At 34.5% G+C, this 18,652-nt stretch overlaps 2 protein-coding genes across 5 annotated transcripts in view; one reads left to right on the top strand and one right to left on the bottom strand.

Annotated features, from left to right (window-relative positions):
• The window catches only part of LOC104369327 (centromere protein P), a 149,635-nt gene that overhangs the window by 92,629 nt on the left and 38,354 nt on the right, over positions 1–18,652 (bottom strand). The gene's annotated exons all lie outside the window — the stretch shown is intronic.
• OMD (osteomodulin) lies at positions 10,280–17,220 on the top strand. 3 transcript variants are annotated; one of them, XM_033003059.2, is made up of 4 exons: positions 10,280–11,699; positions 12,850–12,960; positions 14,443–15,398; positions 16,310–17,220. In XM_033003059.2, exons 2-4 carry the CDS (start codon positions 12,896–12,898, stop codon positions 16,627–16,629), a joined length of 1,341 nt encoding a protein of 446 aa, XP_032858950.1. In that variant the 5' UTR covers positions 10,280–11,699; positions 12,850–12,895; the 3' UTR covers positions 16,630–17,220. The 3 variants fall into 3 exon arrangements, with proteins under 3 accessions (XP_032858950.1, XP_032858951.1, XP_009975123.2); XM_033003060.2 differs by lacking the exon at positions 12,850–12,960 and adding an exon at positions 12,738–12,793; XM_009976821.3 differs by lacking the exon at positions 12,850–12,960.

Genomic DNA, 18,652 nt, shown 5'->3' with positions numbered 1-18,652 from the left:
GAAGCAATTTCTGCTCTCAAAGACAGTAATTTCCAACATTAATACATATACCATACTTGTTCAACCACAGTTACTAATCTTATGATGTTTCTTCTCAAGTTTAAGTTAAATATAGAGTTACACTTCCAGAGCTTAGGTTTCTAGCTAATATTTTGGTATTTACCACTAATAATGCTACAAGTAGTTGTATTGACCAAAATCTGTTGAAGCAACTTCAAATATCTCAGAGAAGACTGCCCAGTAAAGTTGAACAAAAACAAGAGGTCTCAATTTACAAGTTTGAACTATGCCAATTTGTTCCCTCTGTTCCTCAAAGTTTCTGGATATTTTCTCATGTTGCCTTGATTTAAAAAAAAAAAAAAAACCAAAACACAAAAAAACACACAAACCTGCTTCACAAGTGTTTGCTTTTTTAATGACAGATTAACAAGAAACAAAAAGTTAGTAACATAAGCTTCCTCCCTCCAATAATTTCAAAGAAAAGAAAATTCAAATGTAAATATCAGGAATACCACCAAACATCACCACTTACTATTTCACAGTCTTAACAGCAGATTCCTGGTTAAAATATTATACTATTTATCCAGAAAAACTAATGTATAACACAATAGGCAAAAGAAACATTAACATTTCCACTGTATTTTGATCAGAATTTAACACCAGAATGCTATAAAAGCAATGGTAAACTAAAAATAATGAAATCATGATCTGAGATAATTATTTTTTCCTCCTTCTCTATGTTCAGAATTTAAGATAGTTTCTTGGTTTTTTTTTTTTTTTCCTCCTTTCTGGGGAGACTAGAGGTTTGAGAACAAAGCTGCTAATAGGAAACATATGGAAAAGCCCTGGAGTAAATGAAAATCTGACTTGAATTCCAAATGCCACGTATCACATACCACTGTCTAGAACTATCTGGTAAGAAAAATGTCAGATTTACTCTGCATACTCAAGGAATCACCTGAGATAGATGACAGTGTTAATTATTAAATAAACAGAAAGCTTTTCACGATATTTAAGGTATTTCCAAAATTAATCAATATTTTGAAACAAGTTGGGATGTTTCTCAAAAGCTTGTGTTAGTCAATAAAAGATCAGCTCAACAGAACACACTGCCAAAAGACAGACTTGTTGCAGTTTTTCATATAAAATATGAACAGTTCTACTCAGCTGAACAATGCAATTCTGGATTTAACCATTATGCTGCTATGATTGCAGTGGGAATACCATACAGCCAGGTCTTCCTATGCATGAACACTTCTTCTGTTTCAAATTCTTGTCCAGGAAAAATTTGAAGACTGAGATTTCTGGAACAGCAGCACTGTGGATGCAGTTTTGATGAGAATCCCACACATTTCCACACACAGCTGAGTTTTGCCAAACTCCTTGTGCATAAGCAGTAAATTTAGCAAGCCTGGATGCATTAGACTATGCATCTCGTGCAGTATGTTTTGTACAGCAGGTCTGTTACACGTGTACTACCCATCACCTATACAAAAGTTTCTATCAGAAACAAGGGGAGCAACATTGAAATTAATACGCTCTCTTCACAATTACATTTGCAGTAACTGTTAAGGAGTTACATTCTCTGTTAAGCATGGAAAAAAAATCTCTAGCTGACTGGTTGCTAAAGGATGTTAAAATTTCCTAAGGGACAGAGAGAGAGCAAGTCACTGACACAAGCATGCACTTGCCTCTTAATTGTTCAGCCTGTGTTATTTCCAAGTTCTTTTTAAATATGAAGACCAATGAAAATATTTTCCTTCCAGAAACACTCTTCACAAAATATCTTAACTCTTCTGTTTCTCATTTGTGGAAAAGAAAATTGGTCTGTCATTCTAAAAGATATTATTTTGCCAAAATTTATGCCCTATTTAATCCACCAAGAACATCCAGGCACCATACTATTATTCTTCTTTCAGTTGTATCTTCTTTTATCTTCTTTCTATTCTACAGGATGAAAAAAGGAACAGACTGAATGACTCATGCGCCAGTAATAGGGCCTAATTTTTTAGCAGGAAGAAAGTGAAGAAACCACTTATGTATTAACCTGACAACTAGATGTTCAGATTAAGGAAGTGATATAACCATCTACTATTATGCAAGAATAATAAAGCAACTGTCTATACATTTCTCCAGCAGCAATATTGTGATGCAACATAATTATTACTTGCTCCAGAAAAAAGTTAGTGTTTAGTAGCTAGAAATTAATAATTTAATGAAAGCTTATTTTATTTTTTGGAATGCATATTTTAAATTTCTATTTTAAGCTTATATATACAATTTCTATTTAGATGTTATCCTCCTGTAAACTATTATTTTCAATATTTTCTATTTCCTCAAATACTAGATTTCACAGGGCAAAGAAGAACTTCTACTTAATTCTATTTATAAAATGACTAGCACAGAAAGTCAAATAACTTCCAGAGGTACGGTAGTCGTAAGTAAATGTCACTACAACAGGGTAATACTTTGCCCCCATATACACTAACTGCATAATTCTGTCCTAGAATAAGAACTAGCAGAATCTTCATGCAACATGATATATTTTGAGATGAAACAGAGTACTTTTATAAGCTATAGTTCATGCAAACACCTACCTAAATTGGGTAGTAAAGTTAATGGGCTTATGTTCTACCTGACAAACTACGCTCTTATACCATGGCCTGTAGATCTGACACATTTGATATGAAGACAAAGTCTGTTGTGATGCTATGCAGAAGAAAATATAGTTCAAAACTCCAGCTACCACTATCATAGCCAGACCCCATAAAGTACTTCAAGCAACACTGCAAGAGATTCCTTATTTGTCATGTCAGGATCACAGTTAACAATTAACATTTACATACACAACATAGCAATAAACTTTTCAGAACATAAACCAGACTGAGCTACTATGACGTCAATAGGCCACCATCTCTTCTTCTTGTCACCACAATCATGGTGAAATCTGTATGAAATTATGTGCTGGAACTATAATCCCTTGGTATTTTGGCTCTTGCTGGAAAAAAAAAATTCTTAACTAAAAGTTCTTCCTAGAACAATTAATATTGCTGTTCAAAGATAAACAAAGTGCATTTAGATTGAATTTCTGAAAGTCAAAACGACAGTCTTTTATTTCAGAAAAGTAGAAACTAAGTCTGATCTAAAACCAATCTTCAACATTCTTATTACTGCTTCCATCAAACAGATAGAAGTAAAAAAGTAGTTACTCTTTATAAAAACCCTGTATCAGTATCTATGATAAACCCATAAACACAGGGAACATTAACAAAAAAAAAAAAAGTTTCTTACCATACTAATCAAAAATCTTTGAGATGTTTTCCTTGATTGGGTTCCACTGGAGCATACATACAGAAGGCAGTATTTTCTTACTCCTGTTTAAGGAATGCTTTGCCTTAGCAACACCTGTGTATTATAGAGGCATACTGCTGCTTTTTGTGCTGTGCGCTTAAAAGAGAAAGGGTAACACATGATTCCCACTTCAATAGTTCCCTCCCAAAATCAGAATGCACAGGAACCTGAGAAGAGGAGAAAATGTGAGCATGGAAAACACATCTGTTAGATGTGCAATTGCTTCATAAAGTAACTTTTCTGTCTTTCTAAAGAGTACCTTTCCACTCAAACATTCCATCATGGGTTAATCTATTATCTAGTTCCCCCATTAGCAGTTCTAAACAATTACACCAGTCATCCCTCTGTGACTGCTTTCATAACAGACAGACTTATTTAGAGGTTTCAGCAATAAGCCCAGTGCCTGGAAAAGATATGAAGAGACCTTTGGACAGCTATCTTGCAGTCATATAGAATATTAACATTTTTGAAGGCAGCTACTATTGCTGGCTCAATTCTGACAGAGTTCAAGCTAGCCACTCAAAGCTCTGGTTTCATGCTATCCCTTGACTGAGACCCAGTTAGATTTTTTTTTTTAAGTTATTTTAATATATTCTTTAAAAAGAAAGCATTATGGATGTTTATATTTTGGCTACAAATAGTTGCAGGCATTACCTCCACTCCCAAAAAGTGACAGGACAATGCAAGAGTCAGGTGTCAGAAGCATGACATAAGGCAACAAGGACACTTGCTTGATTACCATGGAAGATCTGTAACTAAAGCCTAGATCAACCCGTCCTCCCTAATGAAATGGCCACTAACGTGAACGCTGGTTTAAGAGTCAACCATGTTCAAGTCCTCACCAGAAGCAGCCGTAAGGCCTCTCAAGAATCTCAGAATGGCCAATGATAGAAGAAACAGAAGATTTCCTGCCACACAGTGCTTGGATAAAATAACTGAGACCCTGTCTCAGCTCTGCCAAGAAGCAACTGTGACTCACAAATTATTTAAACAGTAGAAAAACACTTCAATTTGATTAATTGCCATAAATCAAATGACACATTTATTTTCCATGTCAGGTAAAATATAGGTGCATGGACAAGTATCTCTCTCAAAAAAGAGTTAATATTATTTAAAGAAATTCCAGACAAAATGGAGATCAGAAATTATATCCTTCCCTGTAAGAGAACATGCCAGGGTACAGATGAATGACGTGTAATAACACTCGGTGTTTCTATGAAGTTTCCAAGTCACAGATTCTGACTGCAGAAAAATGTACTGCAGGCCATAAATGTAATGCTGGCTGTGATGCCAGCTTTACAAAGCCTTGTGCTAAAATAAGAGCATTTATTCTTTAGAAGAAAGAGGGATAATAAAAATTAAGAACCAGTTTAAGGATGATCTCCAGTTTCAAGACAATTAGAGAGAACTGAAAGGCTGCCTGGCAAAACCCTCTGCATCACAAGGCAGGAGAATTGCAAATATCTATTGCTCTGAAACTGTTCCAATAAATACATCTACCATGAAAAGAAACACATTCTATAGTCACTGTGAAAACTAGTAAGGACCTTAATACTTAAACACACTCAAAAAAGTAAATGGGAAGCACTTTCCATCACGTACAAGAGGAAAATTTCTGCTAATGCAAAACATTTTCCTATGAACGATCATTCAGGAATTCTTTGGCAGATAACATTGACAACCACTCTTCATCCTTTCCTGAAAGTGCCTGAAGAAAAAAAAAAAATCTTATTTATTTTGGCTATAAACATATGACCTGCAGATTGGATATAAACATGGGAACAATCTGAAGTTGCAGGCACATTTTCTATTTTTTTTTAACAAAAATGCATGAAGTCCATAGCTATCAATGAACAAAATAAGCTAACAAATAAGATATTAATATAAATTATTAAAATAGGCTAGAATTCACATTACCTCTTTCAGGCAGCTATCAGCTTAGGGCATTGAAGCTAGCAGTTCTGTCTGAAATAAATGAGTAGAAGTGCCTGCTTCGGAGTAGACGCAAGGAACCAAGTTAGATAAGTGGATGCTAAGAATGCTCCCCAAGTGAGCAATAAGTTTCTAGTCCACTTCACATATTAAGATGACAGCCCTCATATTCTGCTGTTTTGTTTTGTGTTGTTTTTTTTTTTTTTTTTTTTTTTGTTTGTTTTTTTTTTTTTAACGGCATGAGGGTCATGCCTTAGCTGCAAAAGAACGGAAAGATACACTTATATTTTTTAAAAGTGGTAATCATAGAAAAGACATTTTATGCTATCACAAACAAGTAGCACTGAATAAACTATTACAGAAGCACTAGGGACCAGTACAAAGGGTGTTGGAGAATGGCTCAGAGACAAGGGTCATGAGCCCACCGAGCAGTTGTACGATCGGAGCCTGTTCTAGGGGCTGATGCTGGGCCCCACTAGGGTTTGCCTGCAGCTGCTCGCAGCTGCTGATACATGAAGAATGTCAAGGATGCTTCGGCCTTGTGTACCGTGGTGTATCAAAAACAAGTTAAGAGGAATTAGAAATAGTGGCATGAGAAACTTAGTGTGATGAGAAGCTTGTGCTGTTAGCTAACTGCAAGTAGGTGGACTGTGCGAATACGACCTTTAGAGCTTAAGCCAATCAGCTAGTGACTAGTAGGCATAATAATTATCATTGTCTGTATAAATATATGTACCCTGGACCAATAAAGGAATACGATATATGATGCTCTATCACCCACATTGAGTCCGTCTCGGCGTGTAGTTCCTCCGCAGCTCCGCAAAAGGGTACTACTCTATTTGGACTTATAAACTCGGATTGGTACCACTCAAATATCTCTGCCTGCTACGTTCAACTATATTACCTTTCTCACTTTCCTCCATTACACTGTACATTCTTTTAGTTTTATTTCCAGTGTTTATTACTTTTATTTATTGATGAGTGCAAGGCACCTGTCACGTATTATGACCACCTATATAATTTTATATAGGACACAAAATCAGGCAAAATAAAGGCCATGTTAAAGTTTCAAGTCCAATTGCTAACGCTGCCTCAAGAAAATGAATATACCTGCACCAGTAGTCAATGGTTGCAAAACCAGGCAGACACTCCCATTTTATACTGGTGTAACCACAGATACACAATCTTAAATTAAGCAGGCAGTATCCCAGAACTCCACATGGGAGGAAAATACTGCCCAAAGTCATCTATTTTGGAAAAAACAAAGTAGGCAGTATAAACATACAAAGTATAAAGCAGAGTAGGTCTGTTAAACTGTTCAATTACTAAAAGTGCATCAGCTGACAACAGTGACTCTCCTCAGAAAAGATTTAGAATTACTTACAATAGCCCAAGGTATTTTAGAGTAACCAGACACTATTTGCTACAGATATTATTTGCTTATATGAATTTTAAACTAATTTTTATTATTCCAGTATCAATTGTTTATGATTACTTGTTATTGTGGTAGTAGAAATATTATACCATGAGGACTATTTAATTACCTCTGCCATAGAAAGTACAATCTGTATATCAAAAATAATGTAACCCCTCCCAATATGGTATTACAATCTTCTAGGGTTTCTAACACAGCAATACATTCAGAAAGCAGGCTTTCTCTATCAGGCTTTCAAAGTCAATTATCCATTACTGTAAGTTTATATTGTCATAGCAAAAAACCTGAAACCCACCCTTCCATCCAAAAAGCTTCAGTATTGCAAATTTGAACATGCCTGGAAGCTTGATACTTAGCTTTTGCTCTTGAAGCAAAACAAATTGCAATACAGACTGTTCACTGCATATGTTCAACCAGTCATCTGGGATCAGGGCTTCCTAACGTATGGTTTTTAGATGCATATATGCTTCTAGTGAATTCAGCTCTAAAAATTCAGTGTATTACTCTAGTAGTAAAAATTACTCAACAACTGCCTATCAGATTATTCTAATTCCCATGTTACAAGGTCAATAAGGTCTTGCTCTTTCTCAGTCATTTGTTCTATACCACTATCAGTCTTTGAGATCCAAATGTAGTTGCATTTGTTAACTAGTAATATGATACAACGGTGTGTTTTTTGGAAAAATAAAACACAAAAAGTATACAGTTTAAAAATACTGAATAAGAAAAATACAGAAATACAGATAAAGAAGAGTGTGAGAAAAACTCAACAATTTCAGTAAGTAAAGGAACACTTAGGAAGAAGGGAGAACAAAAAGAAAGAGGCAGTTATACAACTCAGAATCAGCAAATCCACCTAAGTGGAGGAGGTCATGAAGATGTAGAGAAAAAAATCCTCCATATCCCACAGCATGGAAGGGAGGAAAAGACATGTTTATATTTCAGAACAATAAGCACTCAATGAACTCATCACAAGAACTTAGGACACCCATTAATTTGTACTGTTTTCTAGTAAAAATATAGGACAATTTTTGGTTTTGTTTTTTATTTTCATTCTTTTAGGACTTCATGGTCACCTGAAAAGCACATTCTTGAAACACAGCCATAAATCCTACACAAAAACATCTTCAATTTCCTCTTTAAATTCATGGCTGTAGCATGCATACTCAAGTTATAACAGACTGATAAAGATAACCAGCAACCACAACCTGCCTCTGACTAGAAGAGCCAATGAAGAAAGTCAGTTCAGTACCATTTGATCAATATATGCAAAATCTACAGGCAAGAAAATCTTAGGAATTTTTTTTTCAAAAACACTTTTAGTAAACTCAACTGTTTTCAGTTGCTTAACATGTTCTTCCTAGTAGCTCCTAGCAAAACCAAGCAACACATATCAAACAGGCTGACTAAGATGAGGGTTGCCAGAGTTTTGATCTTGCACTACCACCTACTAAATGGAAACTAAGTAGAGACCACACAACAAGGTTCAGGTCAGAGGCAACACTAAGGCCCACACATGGCACAGCTCTGTCTTCTTTTCCCCTTTTAAACAGAATGGGTCTTGTCTCAGCTCTGCAGGACTGTTGATGTGATCTGATGGCCCCTTTTCCACAACCTTTAAAAATGCATATTTGCACAGGGACATGCTCCTAGAATGACCTTCCACCAAAGAGCAGAATAACATAAAGCCTCTGAGAGTTATTATTAACTGAGTGCTCCAGGCTCTGGCTGGGCTGAAGGCTCTGCAAGATCAAGCAATTCAGTGTCTTGCTTTCCTGAGAGCTCTACACTTCAGCAACCGAATTTTCAGATTAGTTCTGGCACAGGAAAAATAAATCCAGCAGCTACTACAGTCCTGATCATCAGTTACTTTTGTTGATGGCAATCAGAAATAACACATACGAGACTCATCCAGGCTGCAGGTGGTCTGCTGACAGTGTTTGTGGACTGCCAGTTAAGACCTAGAAATTAGGATGCAAATCAGTTTGTGTGCTTCCAATCTTAGTTTGAAGTGCAGCCCAGTCTAGATGATACATGCCTAAGGCTGTTTCTTACTTCAGAAACCCACAGGCTTTATGTGGAACCAAATTACAACATTCAAACTTCCTCGTTATATTTGATCGTGCATTCTCTTCTCTACTGTGCAATCATGTAGAGAAATGAACTAACATCACCAATTCTTATCTAAAACACAGAATTCCTTCAAAGTTGTCAACTGAGGATTTTAAGAATTTGAACTTGAGGCTTTTCCTCAGACATCTGACAGCAGGGCCAGATCTTTGCTGATGAACTTTCTAATTCTAGAGAGATCATGCTTCGAAGATAATTCTCAGTTTTAGCTTCCACAATTTAGCTTCATTTGATTTCCTTTATGAACAACATGCAGGGTTTGTTTACTCCCTTTCTCTAGGCTTCACATGGACCATGATAGTTTTGGGTTGGATTTTTCTTGTTTAGCAGGGGGAGGGGGCGCATGGGGAAGAAACCTCCCCTCACTTACAGTCATTATTTTACTTATTCTATTAATATTTTGGCTGCAATTTTGAAATTTCAAAATTTTTTAAACTGTTACTCAACAAGCTAAACAAGCCTAAAATCACAAAATTATAAGTCTCCTTTCTTAATCCTTCAGCTCAGAACCAAAGCTGAAAAAGCTAACAAGTCGCATAAGTTGAATGCAGATGATAAAATTTCAAACACTTTAATTCACAAAAAGGATCCATCCAAGTTTGGCTTAAGAAAATAAATAATCTTTGAGCCAACTCTGACTTCTAGCTTGATATACATCTTGCTTTGCATCACAAATAACATAAATAAAATGATGAAAAAAGTGACAAACGCAACAGTAAAAATAAGTCCTTACGAAGCATTTTTTAAAACTGAAAGCCAAAACACATTGAAAACTTAATAAATTTGTCACAGCCTTTGGGAAAAAAAAAAAAAAAAAAGTCTAACATCATGTTAAATTTAATCCTCCCATTATTCTCCTTGTAAGAAAATTCCTATCACACCTCAAATTAAAACTAAGAGAAGATCAAACCACACAGCTTGACCAAAATCACAAAGTATAAACTTGCTTGTATCCAAGATAGCTCATGCAACAAAAAGGGAACTGAGTTTAATATATCCCATGGCAAGATCTGCATCATCTTCTGCAGCTAAATATGCTTTAAATCAAGAGCGTTGCTACAGTTTTTCAAAAGGACACTCTTTTGGTCTGCCACCATGGATTTTTAAATGCATCATGAGATTTTAAGTCTCCTGCTTAAAAGGATTTGGGACAAAAGCAACAGGAAAAAAAAAGTAGAAAAATATCAGGTACTAAATTAAAATTCTAACTTGGTGCAATTTTCACCATAAGAGAAGACAGTTTTAATTTTTGCATATGTTTTATTTAAATCTGTTAACATAGCAGAGCTTCCAAAAACTTGCACCATATTCTTTGTCTTGTGCTTAAAAAAAAAAACAAACTTGGTAGCGGCAAATAACATTTTCCTGATTGTCATAACAAACTCGGTGGGTTTTTTTTTACTTATCATTATGAATGTAGTCTATTTTAAAAATAAATTATTTTTTGTTGTTTAGTATTATTTGGTTTACTGGTACAACACAGCTATTCAACTATTTACAGTACTGTTAATAAAGGATTAATGTAGTTTTAATTTTAGTCTTTCAACCTATGTAGAGAATACAGGATGCAGGGAATAAATACAACTGCTTTATTTTAGTTCCACTATTGCAAACTCCTATATTATTATTTTTGGTCATGATGTTGGGTGCTTTTCTTTATATCTCAAACATTAGAACAATGCATGATTTATCTTCTTAAACAATATTCTTGTCCACATTGTTACAGAGAAAACTTGAAAAGGTCAAGCAAATCATGAGCTTCAGGAAGCTCGATGGCAAAAAAAGTAGTAAAAGTTACTATTGCATTATTTTCTCAAATACAATACCACTAAGACACGTATGCTTTTTTTAAGAACCAGACTATTCCTTGTGAATAGCTTTTGAAATAGCGTAAAATTCTTTTATCAAACCGAAAGCATAATTAAATGCTCTTGATAAATCATACCATTAATCCAGAACAGCATCTCACTTGAACAAAAAAATTCTCACTTTCCTCCTTTTTTCGCATTTATCGCAGTTATTTAATTGTCACATAGCATTAAAAGCAAATAACCGTGCCTTTTTTTCCTCCCTCTTAAAAGCTAGTATTTTTTTTTTCAGTAAAACAGTTTATATCTCACATCATATTTACCTTTATTCATATGAAAATTTATGCTCTTACAGTACAACTTAACAAGAACATGTTGGAAACTTACTGTGAATCCTGAACTACAACTTTAAAACAACACTGAGCAGTACACCATACCAACAGCACTGTATAGCACAACTACTTTGCAGGAAGGAAACAGGAAATATGGATTGTGGAGGGAAAAAGTATAAAATGGAATATGTTCATAGAAGCTTTTCTATAGTACATGCTTTCCCTCAATCTTTATAAGGTTAATTTTTTTACTGTTTTTTAACTTCACCCTCCCCAGAGGACCAATGATTTGCGTAACTAAATCACTGTAGTTGAAAATGCACTATGAACTAATGACCTCTGTAATATTTTTTGAAGTCTTACTCTTTTTTTTTTTTTTTTTTTTAATGGGAACTGGTAACACTGAAAGAATCTTGCAAATAATTTTGAAGTGATTTTAACAAAAGAAGAAATCGCTTCACAGACTTATGACACAACATCTACAGAAACTGATGATGTGGCACAAACCTTTTTTTTTTTTTTTTTTTACTGACAAATCAGAAGAGGGGCTAAGGCTATTATTTCGCTTTGCCTTCCCACAAGGCTCCTCACCACAAAATATGGCTTAGAGATCCTTTGTTCCTTCAGCTGTGTTAGGCTATTTCTCAGAAGATTTCACCAGTACAGTATCTTGCCGCCCTGTACAACTTGAGCTTCAGAGACTTCCACAGAGTAAGTTTTCTTGGTAATCAGGAATAAAAGAAACAGATTGTGTTATTTTTGCAGTTGAGTGATTCATGCATGTTATATAATTCTTAGCTTTCAGCTAGCAAACTGCTTACAAATGCAGTTACTAAGCTTTGAGCTCATTACAGATGCTAAAGAATCATGCTTTTAAGATTTTCTATTTTCTTTCCACTATATAAGTATGCAGTTTATCATATTGTGTGCATCTGATTTGCTTCCCTTGTTATCAAGTTTCACCTGACAAGATTCTTTGCTTTAAAGCTAATTAAACTCTTAGAAATATTTCTTGAAGAAGTGTTTGTACCCCAGTGCTTTGAGACATGACCTGCAAGCCTGGTAGGACAGTTACTATTCTACTAAAAATGCACTCAACTACTGTCAAGGTATATAAAAAAAAAAAAATCCCCCCAAATACCAGCTCCTTTCTCTCTATAAAACCAGTGAGAGACTTTGGTACTTGCTATTTATCATTGCATCTGAAGAGATGATAGTTCTCTTTACACTGTCTACATGGCAAGTGGATCAACTGCATGAAGGCCGAAGTAAGCTTTTTCCTGAAACCGAGGATTTTCTTGAGCTGTTCCTCCTGCTTTCTAAGGACTATTGTGGCACCGAGAACCAAAATTATTAATTGGAATTTGTGACACCTCGTAGAAATGCTGCTCTCTGTGTAGACATAAACCTGCTATTTAATTTGATTAGCTCAGACATCTGATATCTGATGGTGCTGTAGGGATATGGAGATCCTGGCTTTGCCAAGGACCTACCTACAGTGGGGTTCCAAACAACTGACTCCATTCAAACCTGGTTTTAATATTTTAATCAATATGAAACTTGATTAAAGGAGCATTCAAATATCAATGATACAAAGGTATAAATGCAAGTCAGACAGAACCATAAAGTATTTCACCCAGCCATTGTCACACAGGGGTTGTGTACAACACAGGAAGATTACAAGGATGTATTAATTCCATGATTTTGTTACTGTTTTCCTTCAGATTCTCTCTCTTGTTCAATTTGTAGATTACATCATGCATTAGGCATCAATCACCACTATGAAACATAGGAAATAAGCATTTGTAAGTCTCATCTCCATTGTTATTGATTAACTGTGTTTGGTAAAAAAAATATTAAGAGCATCAAGAAAACATGGAAGAAAGTCCCCTGATTAAGAAACATGAATGTCATTAATAAAAAACCCTGAGAATATCTGCTTTCCTCTGCCTCAGGGTTCCCATACTATACTGTAAGTATTTAAGTCTCTTAAAATTTTCCATGATTTATGTACTTTGACCTGCAATGTTGCATTTTGACTCATCTGCTGTTTAAGTTGAACAGCTTGACATGATTGACAACTCTGTCTGACAAATAATAAGGTTTCTCTGACTGCATAAAGTGCTGCAAAATGTTTGTCTGGCTTTGAGCATGAGAAATTTGACATGAAAAATTATTTGTCTTCCACAACATCAGTATTTCACCTCAGAAGGCTACTTTGAAGGTAAATTACTTCATGTCTATAAAGAACATATGATTACAGAAGCATAGGAATACTATAAATAAAACTTTTTATCTGAGGAATTTATATAATATGCAGTACACAAAAGCTGAATTGGATTTGATTTAAATGATGAGAACATAAAAATTAATTTATCATCACCATTGATGCATTGTACTAAGCTATGTTTTGCAGAAAATAATACATAAAATGACACAGAACACACAATCACTAATGTCATGTAATTTCCTATTTTGCATAAAATATAATATTTCAAAGTAATCTATTTCACTGTTCTATTTATAGAAACAATCCTGCAGTAACCTTACCTTAGTTGAGGATATACACTTTAAATAAATATAACTTTGTTTAAAAACAAGAACAATAAACACAAGCCGTGGTTTAGATGCTTAATAAGACTAGCAAATTTCTTCACAAGGAATGTAGTACAATCCTAGCTTGGGTTATTTAGAGAGATGTTGGAATTCCACTCTTGAAGATTTTCAAGGCTCATGCAGAAAAAGTCTAGGCTGATCTAATCTACTGTTAGAGATGGAAACACTTGGGGCACCTGGCAATCACGTAGTCCAACCTGAAATTCCTTCCAAATACTTCTATGACTCTATTGACCACGCACCATTTGTGCAGTGCAAGTTCATAACGACAACAACTCATACATTTGCAAAAAAAGTTTTCATCTTGACACAGTTTAATAAGGCTATTTATGTGCTTCCAAAGGTCTGAAGAAGAAACACTGCTTAGGAATTTCATCAGCACCCATTTAAAACTGACTTGTAAAGCTGATGCTTAACCCATTACACTGGAAAGGACACACCACCTCAAATGTCCAATACAAACCACAGACCACACCACTTCATATAAAAAGTCCTCTTGCAACTTCTCTGTAATAAATTAAAGCAAGGAAGGAATGAAGACTGGGATTTTTTTATACTCCCAACTGTTATGGTATCCTTTGGTAACAAGCATAGGACAGGTAGAAAGCTGTTCCTTGTCTGAACTCGGACAAGAAAGGATGTTTATTTCAAAGACAGTGTATTTGTTTATAGCTGTTTTCTTGGAAGATGCAGATTAAAACTTGGTTTTGCTAACCATGTCACTGACAGCACTGCCAAAAAAAAATGCATTACCCTATTTTATATTGCTTCTTAAAACTGAAACTTATATGTTATTCATTTCATGACTAATAAACTTATTTTACCTTCTCATCAACAGGATACAACACATCAAGGTAAATATGGGGATTCTGAGCCAGTTATCCATCGTTCATTTCCTCTGGGCTGCCATGGTCTTTTCTCAATATGAAGACTATGATTTTGAGGATGAGTTTGATGAAGAGCCAATTCATCAACATCCATATTATTTTAATCCAAATACACAAGCTCAAGTTCCTCGCTTCCCTTTTCCGTTTGAGTGCACCAGAGAATGCTTCTGTCCACCAGCTTTTCCATTATCAATGTACTGTGATCATCGTAAACTTAAGACAATACCAAATATTCCTAGACACGTCCAACAACTTTATCTACAAAACAACGATATTGAAGCTGTACCTGCAGGACCATTCACTAATGTTACCTTCTTAAGAGAAATTAATCTCAGCCACAACAAAATAAAGTTTCATATGATTGACCACGGTGTTTTTGCCAAACTTTCAAACTTAGTGCAACTTCATTTACACCATAATGAATTAGAAGAAGTTCCATTCCCACTCCCCAGCTCTCTGGAGCGACTCCTCCTTGGTTTCAATAAGATTTCTCAGTTATCTGGGAAGGCACTGGAAGGATTACCTAACATAACCATGCTTGACCTTTGCAATAACTTTCTCGATGACTCAGTACTCAAAGGAAAACCCTTTTCAAACATGAAAAATTTAATGCAGCTCAATTTATGCAACAACAAATTACAGACCATGCCTCCTGATCTACCATCATCACTTATGTATCTCTCTCTTGAAAATAACTCCATTTCTTATATTCCAGAAAACTATTTCAACAGACTTCCAAAAATAATTGCTCTAAGATTGTCCCACAATAACCTGCAGAACATTGCACGCAACACCTTTAATCTACCCAACCTTCTAGAACTTAATCTTGGACATAACAAATTGCAACAAGTATTCTATATTCCAAGAAGTTTGCAGCATTTGTATATTGAAGACAATGACATTGAAAGTATGTTGATGGTTGTAATTCTTTAAAAGCAGAAAACTTAGTGGATGCTGGCATTGGTTGTGGGAGGGGGGGGTGAGTTCAGCATATTTTCCGTACCATGCAGAATTAAGAACTTTTAGCCTACATCAAAAAAGTATCAGAAACACCTCTTTTGTTGTGTCCTTGATTTTGAGGACCTGCCACCTTACAGCTTCTCAGTTAGGTCATATATAAACCCAAGCACAGAATCCAGCAGTCATCCAAATTTGCATGTTGTTCAAGAGGTACTCTGACATCTTTCCTTGCAGAGAGGTGAGTTTGAGCTATTTGTGTTCTAACCAATCAGTTAATGTGGCACTGACCCAGAGTTCCTGCACACTATATTTCTCGGGAGCAGATGCAGCTCTGTAGCTTTTGATCAGCTTACAGTGCAGGAAGAATATCATCCCATCTTCTTCAAGATGCAGTGTAAGCATATCCTTGGTTAGTTGAGACCAAATTAGTGAAATTAGAAAGGATTTTATTTTTGCACTTTACCCCTAATCTGCAATTTTTTGTAAAAGTTAATACCAGTTTTTCTTATAACAAGCTAAAGCCTTTTTGAAAATTGATTTGGAGTAGGCAAATTATGAAAAAATACAGAGAAAAGGAATTATGACAATATTCCATTCACATAAAATAGTAATTACAAATTACAGTGGTATTCATATTTATTTTTTTCTTTACCCACAACCTTACACTTTGCAAGACTCAAAATTGTTATCACTGCCATTTACAGAACTGATTTAAAACACAGGGAAGAACTTTATTAATACTGTGCAATGCAAAAATATTTTCCATTTTAAATGTCAAAACATAAGATTCACTTCTGTAATATGTCTTAAATATAACTATTTTCTGTATTTTAATTAATATTTTTCTCTCTCTTACAGTCATAAATGTTACTTTAATGTGTCCAGCTATTGATCCAATGAACACCAACCAATTAACCTATATACGGGTGGACCAAAATAAGCTTACGATTCCAATAAGCACATATGCATTCTTTTGCTTCCCTCACATTCGAGCCATTTATTATGGTGAACAAAATGTTAATGTCAGCAAATCAACTCAGTTAAGAACACCAGTGTTTCGACGATTTTTAACACCAGAAGAATACCATGAAGCAGAAGACGATCATGAAACACGTAATCACGAAACCGAAGAAGATCATGAAGTAGAAGACAACTACTTTCATCCTTACTTTCAGTGAAGTAATTGTTAATGAGTATACATGGAAACTTTTCCTTAGTTGTGGGTTATTCATACATTTTAGAACAGTTGGATAGTTTGGAATATTTAAGATACATATATAAAGCAGAGATAGGATTTTAGTGCAGGGAAACGTCCTATTATTGTTGTAAAACCCCATAATATTAGGAACAAAGAGCACTCACCTCAGTATTAGATAGCAGTCTGATATATAACCTGGGATATATAACCTACTACTGAGAGCAGACGAAAATAGACACAATAGAGAAAAGAATAAAAGGGTAAGATTACAAAAAGCTTCCACAAGGTTCTTCCATATCTTCTAGAAATACAGATGTTTCTTTTTCCAATTCTAATTGGACAGGAAAATAACAAACTTTGAGTTTCAAATCTTCCTCATAATATGTTTGCAGTGTCCTGCCAAGGTGTATTATATTTACTTCTCAGCTTGTACCCTAGCTATCACAATTCTTTCAAAGGAGACTTTAGCTTATTAGTAACATAGTCAATAAATAGCCTTTTGTCAAAGGTCTCAGGATCTAGGAAAGAGGATGTGCACTAATAAAACCGATCCACTAGTATTTACATTTTACCTATGTTTAGCACATAGTATTTTAGAAGGCACATAAAAATGTAATGTAGTCTTTTGATTAGAATTATTCATCAAGTAGAACTGGTGCAAACAGTAGCATTCCAGGTTAACTTATTAATTTAGACTATCCCTCTACATAGCTAATGCTAATTAGCTGCACTCTGCCTCAAAGTAGAACAAAAATTGCTTTAGGCAATCTAAAGAGAAGTACTGTATAATATTTCAGCTATGCAAATTTTTTTATTATGTCTTATGCCTAGAAACAGATCCAAATAACTACAGGGTAGTATAATACTAATACATCACTGCTTTTGTTTTCTTTAAAGTCTTTATTTTCCAGCACTTCTTTCCCGATAATTTTTTGTTAGTTGTGAAGAAGAATCACCATTTTCAAGAAGAAAAACAAATGCAAGAAGTAGAACCATACATCATACTACCAGTTTTACATTATACTTTCAGTGTGGTAAAACTGAAAAGGAAGTATAAAATTATGTGAGTAAATCTGTATTAGAATTTCTAAAAAGTTTCAGACAGGTTTGGTTTTTTCTTGAACAATTTCAGTTATTTTTTGAAGTCCATCTTAGTATATTTTGGTTTATGAAGCAACAACTAACAAATTAACAAAATCAAAATACTTACTGAGTGGGTTTTTTTTAAAGGAAATAAATTCCTCATAAGCCCAGTAATATAACCTTTAAGAATATATATCTACAGTCTTTAAGAACAACTGGTTGTAAAAATTTGTGGACACAAAATTTTTTACATCATTATTAAGTTGTGGGTCTTTGGTCAACTAACAAATTTATTCTTTCTCTCCTTCCCCTTGTTCTAATCACGTTCGGAAGAGATATAATAATCATGGCAAAATATTTTATTTTCACCTCACAGATTTATAGTGCTGCAAAATTTATTTTCCTCTTCTTTTAAAAAAAAATGTTTATTAACATTTATCAACTTCAAGTACCTCTGTCTTCATATAGGAGGAATATATGTACGTATTCAATACTTTATTTAAATACTCTTATCAAAAACTTAGGTACAGTATACACACTATAACTTCTTAATTTTATTTATACAAACATACAACATATTAACCATAGGGAACCTTCATAACTTTTCAACTATTTCAGATTTTAAGCATAAGTGAGCAGTGCAAAAAATGCCAATCTAAATTAATACAGGCTTTTAATATAGGCTTTTTTGAAAGTCTTGCTCAGCTTTAAAAAAAAAAACAAACAAACAAAAAAAAAACCACTATTCAAATTAGTACAAGTACTATATCTTTCATCACAAACTTTCTGCTTTTTAAAAACATTTATGAAGCAATGTTTTGCTTTAGTTTTAACGTAGAATTAAAGGTATTGACTTCATAGCAACTAGTAATATAGATTTCTTAAAGTTTAAATATAAGTCAAACTGATAATTATTGAAA

The sequence above is a fragment of the Tyto alba genome, unplaced genomic scaffold, assembly GCF_018691265.1.
Source record: "Tyto alba isolate M040663 unplaced genomic scaffold, T.alba_DEE_v4.0 Super-Scaffold_3, whole genome shotgun sequence".
Taxonomy (NCBI): Eukaryota; Metazoa; Chordata; class Aves; order Strigiformes; family Tytonidae; genus Tyto; species Tyto alba.
This window is presented reverse-complemented; position numbering and strand designations above follow the sequence as displayed.

Excerpts from the sequence above, each read along its gene's own strand:
- OMD (XM_033003059.2), top strand. The coding sequence starts at position 12,896 with ATGTCATTAATAAAAAACCCTGAGAATATCTGCTTTCCTCTGCCTCAG. Across the intron at positions 12,961-14,442 it reads CAGGGTTCCCATACTATACT|GATACAACACATCAAGGTAA; the intron begins GTAAGTATTTAA and ends TCTCATCAACAG. Across the intron at positions 15,399-16,309 it reads TGAAGACAATGACATTGAAA|TCATAAATGTTACTTTAATG; the intron begins GTATGTTGATGG and ends TCTCTCTTACAG.